General features: G+C 42.2%; 1 protein-coding gene and 1 long non-coding RNA gene across 8 annotated transcripts in view; one reads left to right on the forward strand and one right to left on the reverse strand.

Moving 5' to 3' along the window:
- Nucleotides 1-7,818, reverse strand: part of LOC115465509 — a 32,652-nt gene extending 24,834 nt beyond the window's left edge. Inside the window, exons 1-2 of one of the 2 annotated variants that reach the window (XR_003941421.1) lie at nt 7,730-7,818; nt 7,110-7,179 (exon numbers count right to left, since the gene is read on the reverse strand). This is a non-coding gene — a long non-coding RNA (uncharacterized LOC115465509). Of the gene's footprint in view, nt 1-7,109; nt 7,180-7,364; nt 7,451-7,729 lie in introns of those variants that run through there. The other variant, XR_003941422.1, reaches the window with a different exon arrangement.
- ESRRG (estrogen related receptor gamma) overlaps nt 1-15,609 on the forward strand; it is a 1,192,991-nt gene that overhangs the window by 750,868 nt on the left and 426,514 nt on the right. Inside the window, exon 1 of one of the 6 annotated variants that reach the window (XM_030196024.1) lies at nt 7,554-7,721. The exons of 4 other annotated variants lie outside the window; for them this stretch is intronic. In XM_030196024.1, coding sequence (XP_030051884.1) covers nt 7,666-7,721 — 56 coding nt within the window. In that variant the 5' untranslated portion in view covers nt 7,554-7,665. Of the gene's footprint in view, nt 1-7,553; nt 7,722-15,609 lie in introns of those variants that run through there. One more of the 6 variants, XM_030196027.1, reaches the window with a different exon arrangement.

Raw genomic sequence — 15,609 nt, forward strand, 5'->3', positions numbered from 1 at the left:
ATAGCAAATGTGCGGTAGTAGGCAAGAGCTCACACAAGCCTTTAAGTAGCAATCAAAAGTCCGGAGCGTTTCATTTGTTTGTTTTTTTCCCCCAATACAAACGTTACTACAAGTGGATTCTCAAGTAAAAGTCAAGAGACTCCTGATGCAGGCCCTTGTGGCCGAAACACAGCTGTGTCGAGTCTCAGAGTCTCATCTGCTTTACAATAAAGGTTTAGACCATCTAAATTATCGTCTGCTTATTCTTAAGTCATCTTCATTGTGGTGTTGTACCATTTCTATTTCTGCGAGGATTTGCTTCTTCTGTTTTTACTTTGTTGCACAATAAAGAAAGCCAGCAAAAATTTTGCACGCACAGTTGTTAAGCATATGTGCTCCCTTTCTGACCTGTGTGTGCACGCGTACACAAAGCTTAGGGGGAACACTGATTTACTCCATAGGAGTTTTTTTTCCCCCCAACTCCCATCTTTACATCAAAAAATAGAGGTCAGCAACTTTTTGCCGTGGTTTAGAATGTCTGGAAATCATGCAAGGAAGTCCAGCTTGCTGTGGGTCACAAGCATCTGCTTTCCGGGGTAATGAATGCATTAAAAAAATCATCTGGACTCAAGTTTTATTTAGATGTGCAGGAATATTCACTGGAAGTACTGTTAAAATAAAAAAATAAAAATAAAAAAATCCAAAGTTTTAGGGAAGGACTAGAGATGACACGTCTGTGCCTTAGTGAATCAGACTCTGAGTGGGCATGTGATAGAAATGCATTTTGAAGGCTGTGTGTACCATAAATACATTATGGTACGAGCAATTTCTGAATGTGTTTGCAGTGCAGATGTATTCTGAGGGGTAGAAGCTTGTTTTCAGAGAGTGTGTGTGCTATGAATACAGTCTAGGTGTGTATGATTTAAGGACTAAGAAAGGGCTTCCCAAACCTGTCTTAGTGACTACTGCACCTGGTCACATTTAAAGAATATCTGCTATGAATATGCATTAGAAACATTTCCACATCCTGTATCTGTATTATGTGCAAATTTTCCATGTGTATTCATTGTGAATATCCTGGAAACTCAACTGGCTGAGTTGAATAGGACAGATTTGAACAGCCTTGCTCTGAAGGACTGTGTGGTGTATCTAGAACACTTGTGCAGTCTCACAATGCAAATACTTTCTGACATAGGCATCAGAATGGAGGGAGCCTTATATGTCACGGCGCCCCTAAAAATCTAGAGGGGATAGGAGGTACACCATTTCCACCCAACACTCCGCTGCAATCACTGCTGCTGCTGTTTTAGCAGTGGTGGCAAAAACAAAGAAAAAGTGATTGTGGGGCCACTTTCTTTCTCCTCTCAGCTGCCAGCTCTGCCCCAGAATAATTTCAGAAGGGGCAGGACCGGTAGCCGCAGAAGGCAAAGAGAGGCACCAGGCGCTGGATGGCAGGGGGTAGGGGAGAGAGGCACCAAGCGCTCGATGGCAGGGGGAGGGGAGAGAGACGCCAGGTGCTGCAGGGAGGAGGGGAGAGAGGCGCCAGGCGCTGGATGGCGGGGAGAGGAGAGAAGGGGGAGTGAAAGGGCAAATGCTAGACAAGGTAAGGAAAAAAAAAAGGTTAGATTTAGTGAGAGGTGAGAAATAAGAAGACATGAGATAGGAGAGCCAGAGTGAAAGAAAGTGATGGCAAGCTGTAGGTAGACACGGGGGGTCAGGGGAAGAAATTGAAAACTGTATACTGGGAAAGAATTAAATCTGGACAGAGGCAGAAAAATAAAATTTAAAAAAAACAAAGGAAAAGGAGAAGAAAAGAGAAAAATGACAAATGGACAGTAAGTCTTGGCAAGTTAAGATGAGAGCAAGGTCAGAGAGATGGTTAAATATGAGATCACAGCTTTCTCAGTAATAGCTTAAGGCAAGCTACATTCAGTTACAGTAGGTATTTTCCTGTCCCTGGCAGGCTTACAATTTAAAAGTTTTGTACCTCATTCAGTGGAGGGTTGTGACTTGTCCAAGATTTTGAGGAGCATCTGTGGCCTCCCCTTTTCTTAGCCTGCAGCTCTATTAGGTACTACTAATAGAGTGGGCCTTTTACAAAGGCACGCTAGCATTTTTAGCACGCACTAAACACTAGAGACGTCCATATATTCCTATGGGCATCTAACATAGTAACATAGTAGATGACGGCAGAAAAAGACCTGCACGGTTCATCCAGTCAGCCCAACAAGATACTCATATGTGCTATTTTTTTCTATACCTTACCTTGATTTGTACCTGTCCTTTTCAGGGCACAGACCGTATAAGTCTGCCCAGCACTATCCCTGCCTCCCAACCACCAGCCCCGCCTCCCACCACCAGTTCTGGCACAGACTGTACAAGTCTGCCCAGCACCATCCCCATCTCCCAACCACCAGTCCCGCCTCCCACCACCGGCTCTGGCACAGACCGTATAAGTCTGCCCAGCACCATCCCCATCTCCCAACCACCAGTCCCGCCTCCCACCACCGGCTCTGGCACAGACCGTATAAGTCTGCCCAGCACCATCCCCACCTCCCGCCACCGGCTCTGCCACCCAATCTCGGCTAAGCTCCTTAGGATCCATTCCTTCTGAACAGAATTCCTTTATGTTTATCCCATGCATGTTTGAATTCCATTACCGTTTTCATTTCCATCACCTCCCACGGGAGGGCATTCCAAGCATCCACCACTCTCTCCGTGAAAAAATACTTCCTGACATTTTTCTTGTCTCTAGCATTTAGCGCATGCTTAAAAACGCTACTGTGACTTTGTTAAAAAAAAAAAACAACAACCTACAGATAGCACATATCTATATTAGCTGTACCTATTCTTTGGTAACTTAACCGCTTACTAAAGACTATTGGAGCTGAAGCCTGGTTGCCATTTGACAACCTTCTAAAAACATTGATAGGTAAATTATTTTATGGTTGCCAGTAACCTCAGGATTTCTGATATAGTGTTGGTGAACATCACTATTCACATGGCTAACGGGAAGATGAGAGCCAAGTATTAAAGTACCTGCGTATATTTTCAAATTACTGCAAATCCTTTTCTGTTTAATATGCTGCATTATTTTGATTTTTTTGGTACGTAATTCCCTGAAGTGCATTACAGTGTGCATAATACCATCAGTAACAGAGGTTCTGGGGGAGGCAGTTGGTAGACAGTGAAGGGGTTGTTCCCTGCGGTGTTCAAAAGTGCCCCTACTTTCCCCCCCCCCCCCCCCCTTTTATTTTTGGTTAAGACTGGTGCTTGTACAGTGTTCCCTCTAAACTGTGCTATACATCGGCTGAGTAAAATTCAGAGTGGCTGTAAACATAGTTAAATGATAGACAAACAAAGAGGGACAGCATGCAGAGCATGGCTCATGGCATTCTTTCCAGCCTCCCTGTGAGTGTTGATATATGTGTGTGTTGTATCTGTAACAAGTGCTCACAATGTAATGTAAATTTTTGCTCATGCCAACTTCATTCCTTAGAGGGAGCATTGCTCTAAACTTCTCTCCACTTCCCTGCCCCTTGCAACTAGTCTAGTACCTTACCTCCCTCCTCAGGGGTGGCGATACTCCAACTGGCACAGCACCAAAAGCATTGAACCTGGCAGTCGCAGGGCCTCGAGAATGAAATAGGAAGTTTAGAGGGTGAGGGAGCAGGCAGGCCTCAGGCATGCACAGATGCTCAAGGCCCCATGCCTGCTGGCCTGTATGCTTTTGGTGCTGTACCAGTTGGAGTATCACTGTCCCGGGGAAGGGAGGTAAGGCACTAAATATGTTGGGGAGGTGGAGAGAAGTCCTGGAGACTATGGGGGAGGGGAGGAGAGAAATGCTGGGTACTACGGTGGGGGGGGGGGGGGTTCAAAGGTAGGGAATTATGCTGGATGCCGTGGGAGGGGGTGGCTATAAGATGGTAGGTAAAGGGAGATGCTGGAGCTGGGTGCAGAGCTTGGCTCTCCAATCAAAAAGGTGTTCCGCTGCCCCTGCTTTCTGAGGATATTGTGGAATTTTATGCGCTAACAGACTAAGAAGACTATACATGAATTCTAATATAAAATGTATTTGGTGTTTGTAAACAATATAAATACGATATAAATGCATTTAGAAGCATTTGTAAACACCCTTGCAGCTGTGTTTGCTATAACTATATTGTACGGATGTTGGATATAAGTGGAGGAGTGGCCTAGTGGTTAGTGTGGTGGACTTTGGTCCTGGGGAACTGGGTTCGATTCCCACTGCAGGTACGGGCAGCTCCTTGTGACTCTGGGCAAGTCACTCAACCCTCCATTGCCCCAGGTACAAATAAGTACCTTTATATAATACGTAAGCCGCATTGAACCTGCTATGAGTGGGAAAGCGTGGGGTACAAATGTAACAAAAAATATAAACTATTTCTTAGCTTCTGTAATATTACAGAAAGATAGAATAGGCTGGCAAGACCCCTTTAGCGTACTCAGTTTCACTCCTGGTGCAATACCTTAGAGAAAGGAAAGGATATGAGATTTGATATGCCACCTTTCTATAATTATAATAAAAGTGGTTTACATATTACATACAAGTACATATTTCAGACCTGGGGTAATGGAGGGTTAAAGTGACTTGCCCAGAGTGACAAGGAGCTGCAGTGGGAATTGAACCTGGTTCACCAGATTTTCAGGCTGCTGTATTAACTATTAGGCTAGGTCTCCACTCTGTAGACCACCCTTGAGCTTTGACTGTCTCTTCACAAATGTAAGGTGTGAGCCTAGAGCAGAGGATGTTCCCTGTTGGCCTTCTGACTGAGATTGAGAGCCTGCACAATACTGGATGGGGGAGGGGGATAATGTCCTGCTACTTCAACTCCATTGGACACAAGATAACACTTTATTTTTCTGGGCTAGCGTTTCTAAATGTGTTAAGGTGCCTGCTGTGATCACAGAAATTAACCTCATCTTTCAGACCAGAGTGGGTGAGCCCAGGGATAAACCCTCACCAGTGCCTGATGCTCAGTTTCACACCAACACATGAGCTCTGCCCTCTGCAACAATAGACACAGGCAGCAGCTCCTTTCTGAGCACATGTATAGTCACACATGCCTCTCTCTCCTAGCTACAGCATGGAGTGTGGGAATTAACAGGCAGTATGTAGAGCTATAGAGACCAGGGCCCAGCTTTCTGCAGGACACAGAGGGAGCACAGCACATCCTCCTCTCCCTCCTCCTAAGCCTTCGCCTTTGAATCCTTCCAGCCTCTAGTGAGACTTTCAGTGCTTCCTTAGCTTTTCTTTTGGTCATACGTGTCTTTTCCCACATCTGCATTTTTGAAAATGTACATGGGCCTTGGGCAACTCTGATCACAACCATAGTGAAACTAGTGGATTAAAAACATCAGAAATTAAAGCTGTGCAATCTAGAGTGCATTCTTATAGGTGCATTCAGAGGAGACACAGGGCATCAATACATTTCAAATGCTAAACATATCGTAAAGTATAATAAGAGGGTATAAGTGAGTCTTGAAAAATTGCTATTTTTAAAATAAAAAATATTCCAGTGGGTATGTGCAGTATAGAGCATGTGTTTTCACAGGGTATAACTATTTTCAAAGGTTGTGTGTATGCAGAATGCATTCTGAAGGGTGCCTGCGTGATATGTGTGATAGTGCGTGCAGGATTTGCTTATCGTGCTAGGATCCCTTGCTGTAAAATACCAATTATGAGACAGTAGTATGAACTTTAAAAGACGAAAGCAGCCTGAAATCTCAACCTGGTGTTTTGAGGGTGACCGGATATATTTCTCACTATTCATACCCAGTATTTATTTTACAAGCGCTTTCCATGGGAACTGGAAAAAAAAGCCCTGATTCAGTTTTGTATTGAAATGCTGGCTAAATTATTATTTCACTTTCTAAAAACATAGAAATAAAGATCAACAAGCGAGCTGTACCTCATGCTTTTTTTGTTTTATTTTATTTTTTACTGACTTCATACCTTGGTGGCTAGCTTCTGAGTGCAGTGACCTGATGAAGGGAGAACAGCTCTTGAAAATGGTCACAAATGTATTCATTAAGGGCTCCTTTTTACAAAGCAGTGCTACTGATTAGCTTGCGCTGAATATAAAACTGAATGGGCTTCTTCGAATTCAGCATGCCGCTAATTGGTAGCGCCGCTTTGTAAAAGGAGCCTTAAGTTAGTTACATAAAAAAGGACCTTTATTTCTGCAATGCCAAGTGGACTACAAGAAAACCGGGCAACGTGTTAAAATAAAAATGTCTTCCTATGTCCCTGGCATCAACTTACAGAGCTAAATCAGTGTCTTCAGTTAGTGTTTATAAACATTGTTTGAAAGCAAATTATTTATCAACTTGCCATATTGAAACAAGTGGTTTGCAACTCAGAAGTTGTTTTAAATCTCAAGTAGAGTTCATAATGGATTACTGATGAAAGCCCATGATGAAATCCTACACAGCATTTCTATCAAAAACACTGGAAAGGTCAGAAATCAATTAAAAATTAAAGAAAAAACTAAACCTCAAAGGGTCTTTAGTCTCTGTGAAATTTGAAATGTCCTCACAATTCCCCCCTCCGCCGATTTGGTTAGTAAAGTGCATGCATGTGGTATTTGAAATGTGGCTCTTGGTGAGGTTAGAATGTGAAGTGTGCTGAGGATAATCAGCTGAAACCTAACTCTTTCCTTACTCTTCACCATTTTTTGAACTTTGCCTTGAAATGTTGAATTAAATTAGCATAGTTGTAATTGATGAAGAAATGTAGTTCCTATGTGTGTTTACACACACACACATTATATTTTTGTATCTGTATAAACACACACACACGTATATATATATACACATACATACAATGTATGTGTGTTTATGATAACTTATATGGCATCAAAGATTTGAGTTTAAAAAGTGTTGACAGAAATGTAGACAAATCTAAGATGATACAGTTCGTGGAGATTAAAAGAAAAAACTTTCAGTTCAAAGTTCAGTCTTTGTAAATCATTAAAATATGTCGATGTTTTAAAAAGCTGACTAGAAGTTAGCGAAACGAGAGATAATAGGGCAGGGCGAGAAGAGCACAGGACCCGGGTGGTCTATGATTCTAGACAGACAATGAGAAGGCAAACTTCATTCTGTACCTTAGCTTCAGGGTTCCTCAGAATGCACTGGCAGTCCGCATGCTTTCCTCCTTTCAGGGTGCCTGGCAGGCTAGAAAACATTGAGGAGTCAGGGAGAGAAACAAATTATTCTTCTTAATCATTATTATTGTTATGTTTCCCTTTGTAACCTCACAGAAGATGTGCAACATGACAATCTTTTTTTGTATTATTATTATTATTTCTAATCTACCACCCTATCTTTTCAGCCTCTTTCCCTGCCTCCACCCTCTCTACCTGCCCAGCTCCTCTCAGCCTGTGCAGCTCTTGTCCCTTATCTGCTCTGATTGGCCGGTGCCCCGCCAATCCAGCGCCTGTCTGGGCCAGAGGGACTGCATATGCAAAGCCCCCGCTTCATATTAATGAGCTCTAGTCCGGGCTTTAAGTCCTTGATTAGGAGAGTGTGAGAGCTTTTGGTCCCAACTGGCTGTGCCCATAGGCTTGTCACCAGGAGAACATTTGTGTTAATTGCACTGTGCTCTGTCAAGGAAACTTTGATTTATAGCTGGGGTGCACAAATAATGGTTGCCAAGCGCACATGGATTCGGTAGAACTTTGCCTCCCTGAGTCCTTTTCCCTGCACTACGAAGAAGAGTAGGTACCTTTTATTCATGCCACAAAATGTAAGCCCTGCTTCAGGTAATGCTGCGTGGCTTTGTGCGCTTGAAAAGCTTGCCTGTGTATCGCTGTGTTTTCTGTTTCTGTTTGTTGTGTCGAGCGTGATCGGTTTAAATCAGTGACGTGAGGAAATTCTTGTTACCTTTCCAGTCTTGAGTTCTGTGCGGCAGTCCCTTCTTATTCTGGAACTAGAGCAGGGGGGCTCTTCTTGGCACCAGCGCGTTACTGATTTCTTTTTAAAACTGGCTTTTTATTAAGGCTTATCCGCCTGCGCGCGCGCGTGTGTGTATATTTTCGTCCCGAAAGGGGTGAAATGTAATATTGAAGATGATTTTAAACCCTTGCGCAGCTTATCTTGTATTTACAGTGTTAAGAGATTTTTCTGTCACTTCACTGGCATGCCTTAGTAAGCAAGTGGTGGAGACAAATAGCATTGCCAATTGCTAATTTACCTTTCAAAGAGTAATCTGAAATGCTGTCTTCTGAAAAATAGAGCTGAGCACTATTATGATATGATAAGTCAGCTGGTTAATGTGGTAGTACATAACGGGGGAGGGGGGTTGCTCTACCAATTGGACGTGTTAAAAAAAAAAAAAAAGATCCCCCCTCCCCCACCACACTCAAATTGTTTCTTAAATGATAAAATGTAGATTGGCTTTGTTAGTCAGATGAGCATCTGCCCATAGAAGAAGCAAAAGTACTTTTTAAACCCCCCCCCCCAACCCCCCGTGCACAGCTGCTTCCATAATTTTATGCACGACCCTTCGGAATATATTGTTAAATCACGTCTCGGCCATCTGATGAGAAAAAGTCAGGCAGATCAGTATCTCGCGAACTTCATTTCAGCCTGCAGTCAGGATTTCATGTTGGGATATCTGGGGAGCTGTCATTGATTCATCTGTCTTCATGTCGAGCCGGTGCTGCTGTTCGGCTTTAACATGATAATACCTAGTCCTAGTAATTGTTACAGGAAAAAAAGCATGCATTGAAGTCTCATTGTTGTAGATTCCATTGTACGTCAAATCCAAGGCTAGAGTGGATCCCGGGTTCACTACATGCTCTCTAGCTGGCCTTAATGTCTGGGGCATTTTCTATTGTTATGTGTAATTAAGGCAAGGCTGAGAAGTGGCCAGCCGGTGTGTTTGAGTAGATGAAGGGAACGGAGAAAACGAGCAGTTAGAGCTTTCACATTGGAAAGGTTTATTTTTTTGTTGTTCTTTTACAAATATAACTAGTTAGAAGTTGAGGTTGGGGGAGGGGTTGAGTGCAGGTTGAAGACGGTGAACGTAAAATTGCAAAAAGCCCATTGAGGGTACGCTGCTGCTGCTGCCTCTGCTTCCAGCTGTTGTGGAAGTTGTCTCCTAAGTAGACGGGCTAAGGACGGTGCTTTAAGTCAAAAATATTTTTAAAGTTACAAGTTCGTACAGTTAATTTGACTGATTAGTTCGGATAAGCTTCTTATGGCAGATGCATTTAAATGAAACCGGGGCACATGTTTAAGTTACCCACCGGGACTCAAACTATTTCTGCTCAAATTTTTGTTTTTTCCTCCCCCCCTCCCCCTTCTCGATACCATGAAAGGATTTGACTTGCCCTGACGGATAAGCCTGTTCTCCGGAAAAAGAGAGAGTAGGGAACGGTGATAAAACAATTGACTTGTCTTTCAGTTTCATACGGTGGATGTTATTATTAGTCCCATTAATAGCCGATGGCTATCCAGCAACCTAATGAATATGCAAATGGCCATAAGAAAAATAAATAAGGCAGGCGATCGGGTTCGGTGCAGGTCCTGAGCGCTTTACAGGGTGAAATAGATTCTGGGGCGGACAGGGGGGAAGGAAAAAGCCCAGTCGGAAGTGCTGAGGCTGTGGGGGTTAAAGAAATACACTAATCCCCCTGCAATAAATGTATGTGCCCGTCCTGACATACGTGTCAATCTAATCACTGTGAATGAAACAATGTGGCCGGCGCAGGCGATCGCCTTCAGCCTGGTGGTGTGATTAAAATGCAGCCTGAGCTAACGGATTATGGCGCACACCCAGATCTACGCACTGTTTTTACCAGTTGTCACAGCTGTTGGAAGAAGGGAAGGCGATTGAAGGGGGCCGAGAGGGAGGATTGTTTGGTAAATGTAAACCTGATACCCTGCAACCCAACAGGAAAAAAAAAAAAACCCGCTCAGATTTAGGCACTGGATATTGTAGTTTCCCTGGGCTTCATTTTTTGTTTTGTTTTTTTTCGTGAGCCTTGGATTAGTTTTTTGTTTTATTGAATATATTAAAAGTTCCCTTAAGCTACCAAAAATGTGTGTGTGGTTATAACTGCAACGTTCCAAGAAGGTGTAAAACAAAGTACATTTTCTTTACTGTCAGCAAAGACCGGAGTTTGGAAGGAGCAATTTAGACATTGGCCAAATAAAATCAAAGCGTGTAAAAGGTTGGCCCACATTTCAGCTTGGGAAGTGAGCTTTCCTTTTCACGTTGATCTTCTATTTTTTGTTTTCAGATTTTCTCATTTTGTTTATTCCTCCCATTGCTCCAAAGCGTTGCCTTCAGTCTGATTTGCAAAGAATTGTAGCAGTACAACAAGTGCGATAGCTGGAGGAAAGAAAAGTTTGGGGAAATAGATTTGCTGAATTTGAGAGCAGCGACAGTTCATCTTAGTTGTTCTGCAAGTGCTTTTCAGCCCGGCGTGTGCTGGTCTCATACCCCATCCTGAAGCTCCTGTGCCGGGGGGAGGCTCAGGCAGGATTTCTGTCTGCAAGGTAAATAAAGAACTTGCACAGAATCCGCGCAAATGTAGATATGTGTGATATATATATATGTGTGTGTGTGTGTGTGTAATAATATATATTATTATACACACACACACATCTGTGCAATCTATATAATCTCTGTGTGTGTACACATAATGTAAGCAGCAGTATCCAGAATTTTATTACCTTTAGTTTAAAATTTCTGTCGGATAGAAAATTGGGAAGTATTGTGGCTTTTTATATATTTTATATACTTTTCTCCAGTATGTGTTTGTCATATATGTATATATTGTGTGTGTGTGTAACTATATAGATGCATAGATGCCACGCCACATATATCTTGTATTGAAATATAAATGAAAATAATATGGAAAAGGGAATGTATTTATGTATGTATAGATAGATACAGCACACATCCACACAATTTTTTTACTGTTTTTTTTTTTTTTTGCTGTACTTAAATTCAAATCATATATGGAGGTCCTATGATATGTGTGTGTGTGTGTGTGTGTATATATATATATATATATATATATATATATATATGTAAGCCTGTATATCATCTATATCTATCTGTCTATGTAAAATATTTGTGTGTATTTAAACATCTCTGTGAAAACTAGTCTTTTAGTGGGACTGGCTGCTCATTTCAATGTGTTTATGCGTGTGCTCTTTTATTTACTGAGCCTGGTGCGTTGCAGTGGTAATTAACCCGTGTTATTAGCAAAGCCCTGGTGGATATTCATTAATTCTCTTGAATGGCTCCATTTCATCGCCTTTTTCGAGGTATATTATCCATTTGGAAAGAGTCTTAAGTTTCCTGTGCTCAGTAGCTGTCTGCAATTCAGGCGTGAGACTGTGAAAGTGACAAGCAATCATCCATTCCTAGCAACATCTTCTGGACTGTCCTACAGAAATGAGTTCAAAAAGTGCTGCTAGGTCTTCTAAAAAAGAAGCATCATTAGCGCCAAAAAAAAAAAAAAAGATTATAGACAGGCTTCAGTTTCTCCTTCACTGTCACAAGGTTTCATAAATACTTTTGATGGCTGTCCATGCAACACACTTGGGATTTTTTTATTTTTAATTAGATATCAATTAAGGGCACATTGCTTTTCCTATTTTGTAAAGGGGGGAAAATGAAATGAATAGAGCACTGCCAGGAGAAGAGATTTGTTACCCTTAGCAAACACTTCTGCTATTAGTGAACTTGCCATGGCCAAGGAACTCATCAAGCACCTCTCTCTCTCTCTTCTGTGCCTGTGAGCCAGCACTTGGACAAGGAATAACGTGGATTAAATACCTGGGCAGGGTCAGTTATATCTTTATAATCTTACTGTGTATGTGTGTGTGTAAACACACACGGACAAATACACAGAGAAAGTAAAATTGTGTATATAGAACATGTACACAATGCCTTCTGCATGATAGTTAAAGACAACAAAATATTTAGCAGGGTTTTTACTGTCTGTGGTCTCAAAAAACAAATGCAACTGTATGTCTGACTGTACTTATAAGAAGTCTGTCGCTTGTTTGGCCCACACCAACCGGGAAGACCTGTCAGGGTGTCCGAAATGTTTTCATTCACCATGACCAATCGGACTGGAGCTTCCCTTTCCCATTTCTTTTCAGTTTCGAAAATGAGCACGAATGATAAACTTTGCTGTGAATTTGGTTTCCCACTTGGGGGTGGGGGGGGGGGGGGGGGGCAGGGCAATAAAGCGGTGTGCATGTCAGAACTGTGCAACTCTCCCAGGGAAATGTGTGATTACACTGGGCCACTTTCTGTGATTTTTATCTTTTTTACATCCACTGGCCTTGTATTAAATTGTCATTGTCCTAAAGCACATGAGAGAGAAATGAATTGCAGTTCTCGACATGCTCTGACAGTGAAATATTTGGCCTCTCTGTCTCCAATCATACTTTATGTGTATGTTTGATAGTGTAGGGATGAGACCAGCAATCTCTGTAGCTTGACATTCCACTTATTACAGCCTCTTTTGCTGTTGGACTGGATTATTACACACACACACAGTCACTCTATCTCTCTCTCTCTCTCTCTCTATATATATATATATATATATATTTTTTTTTTTTTTTTCTTAATACAATTTGCATGTGACATATTTGTACATATACGTGTTCATGTAGGTATCTGTAGCTTCGTACACTTAAGTTGATAAACATCTATATTGTCACTGCTTGTTCTTTTTCCCATCTTTATCACACTTTCAAGAGGTTTTTCAATTTGTGGTCATATGTGATGGGGGGGGACGACAATTTTTGTCTTTATTAATCATATTTTCTTTTTCGCATATCAAATTGTAATCCAAATTTCTCTTTTGTGGTGTTTCTTTTTAACTTGTCTAGGAAAACATTTCATGGCTTTGTGTTGTTACTTCAAAAATATACGTGTGCATATATAATTATATTTATAATAATTGAAGGTAAACTGCTACTAATCAAATACTAGACTAAATCTGCGGAAGGGACAGGCGATATCCTTTCTGTCCATGTTATGATATGCCCAATAGTTGAAAACTCCAGATGTGTATATTGTACACATTATTGGTGACTTAACATATATGCAGGTGCCTCTGCTTGCAAATAGAGTTTCTGTTAGAACATTTTACTCCCAAGAATCTTCCTCCTCAGTGTGTAAGAACACAACATCATTTCTTTATTATTTATTTTCTTTATAAATTTGCTATTAGATTTACACACATTGTGTTTCTATTTCAAACTATTATTTTAGCCTTATCTATGTCTTTTCAGCCTAGTGCTGCTATCCAGGGAATTTATATATAGAAATACATATTTTTTTCTTTACTGTTTTCCATGGGGAGGGGTTCATTCCCCACACTCCCCTTTATCGTGTATTAACAAAATGCAAACTGCAGGGAGAGAAACAAAACCCTTTGCTTGCATTTCTTTCCCAACACCAAGCTTTCAAGCTTCCTGTTTTGTTTTTAAGAGAAAAAAAACTCCACATACCTGCAGTAAGGTTGCACCTTATTTCCCACAATAATGTAAACTGCCTGTTATGCCATTAATGTGGCCAATGCTAGAGGCATGTCTGAAGTTTTAATACCTTTGATATTGGCAACGGTACTGAATATTTTCACTACCATGTTATGCCTCTACTCATGGAATGTTTAAGAATCATTTCTCATGATGTCTTCACTTTTTAGTTCCGGCTGTTAGCTGGTGAGAATTTTTAAAGTTACTATTATTGTTAATCACTTTGGACTCCTATTACCAAGCTGCGGTAAAATGGAACCTGTGGTATTGTCGCAGCGTGACAAATCAATGCACTGAGGCCCCCTTTTACCACAGCGGGTAAAAGGCCTTTTATTTTTTTGTAAAGGCAAATGACCCTGAAGTAAGTGAAGCACTTGCCGTGCGGTCATTTCCTAGGGAAGCCCTTACCGCCACCCATTTAGGAAGCGGAAAGGACTCCCGCGCTACCCTGGTGGTAACCTGCGCTGCCTGATTACCACCAAGTTAGCCCCCTGGGGCTAGAAACTAAAAATGCATTTTTTAGCACCAGATTTGGCACACACGGCAGAGGCCGGGACTACCACCGGGCTCCTTCGGTAGTCCAGCAGTAGGCTCTGTTTGCTGCGCACCAATGCGGCGGTTACCCAAAAAGGGCCCCTTTGATATGCACAAATGAAAAGTGATACATTTTCAATAAATCTCTCTGCATCAATATAACCTCAACATACAATACATACACTTTTGAAATTTAATTTCCTCCTGAAAATATTAGAAAAGCAATTACATTCCTGAAGTACAGGGTGTAAAATGTTGCTGTTTTGCTTCTCTGCATTTTTTTTGCTCGCCTGAGATCCTGATTGTCTTTCATCATCTGCAGTTCAGTTGTCGCAGCAGCATCTTGTGGTCAAAAGAGCATGTTGTAGCTACCTCTGGGTTCCTTTTACAAGGACACACTAAAAAGTGGCCTGCAGTACTTTTAGCAGGTGACTTTTTTTCTCCCCATGCGTTCAGGCCACCTCTTGGTGCATCAGCCCAAAAGCCAAATTTCTATTTACGACAATAATAGCCAGATGCTAAGTCCAAAATTAGTGCCTTGCCATTTACTGTGTGAGCCCTTACTGCCTCCTATTTATTTGGTGGTAAGGGTTCACGAGCTAAACCTCAGGTAATTGGGCAGCGTGCAGCAATGTGGCCTTGCTGCCAATCGCCGTCGGGAACGCCCCCCCCCCCCCCCCCGGTAGAAAACATAAAATGATTTTCTATGGCAGGAAACAGCGCGTGCCAGCTTTGGAACTATTGCCGGGGTCCTGCGCTACCCCAGTGGTAGGGTTGATTTGGCGTGCCCTACCCATGCGGTAGCCCTACTCCACCTTTATAAAAGGGCCCCTGGCAGTTCTAGTGCTACTTACTGATGAACCACTAGGTGTCACTGGCGGACCAGTTTTAGAGCCAACTCTTCCTCCTGGGCGCTGAGTGCTACTTCAGTAACCCATAGCCTCCGTTATGCAGAGAGTAAAGAACCTGAGGAGTCCTTTTACTAAGGTGCGCTGAAAATGGCCTGCGGTAGTGTAGGCGCGGGTTTTGGGCGCGCTCAGATCCATTTTTCAGCATGCCCGTAAAAAAGGCCTTTTTAAAATTTGTGCCGAAAATGGACGTTTGTTCATTTTGGGTCTGAGACCCTACCGCCAGCCATTGACTTAGCGGTAAAGTCTCGCACGTCGAGGGCGGTAGTGACCTACAATCGGGAAAATTAATTTTTGGACGCGCGTAGCGGACACTCACCAAAAATGAAATTACTGCAAGAGCCACATGGTAGCTGGGTGATAACTCCGAATTGGCGTGCGTTGGGTGCACGTAGGCACCTACGCAACTTAGTAAAAGGGCCCCCAAGCAAGAACTGGAATATAGGTTATGATACCACAGAGCCCTAAAGAAACTATGGGGGCCTTTTACAAAGACATGCTAGGGTGCGTTAAACGCTAGAGACGCCCATAGAAACGTACGGGCATCCCTAATGTTTAGCGCATGCTTATTTTTAGTGCGTACTAAAACGCTAGTGCGCCTTTGTAAAAGGACCCCTATGACTTTGATCGTATTGTAGCCTTAAAAACA

This window comes from Microcaecilia unicolor, chromosome 3 (assembly GCF_901765095.1).
Source record: "Microcaecilia unicolor chromosome 3, aMicUni1.1, whole genome shotgun sequence".
In the NCBI taxonomy this organism is placed as follows: Eukaryota; Metazoa; Chordata; class Amphibia; order Gymnophiona; family Siphonopidae; genus Microcaecilia; species Microcaecilia unicolor.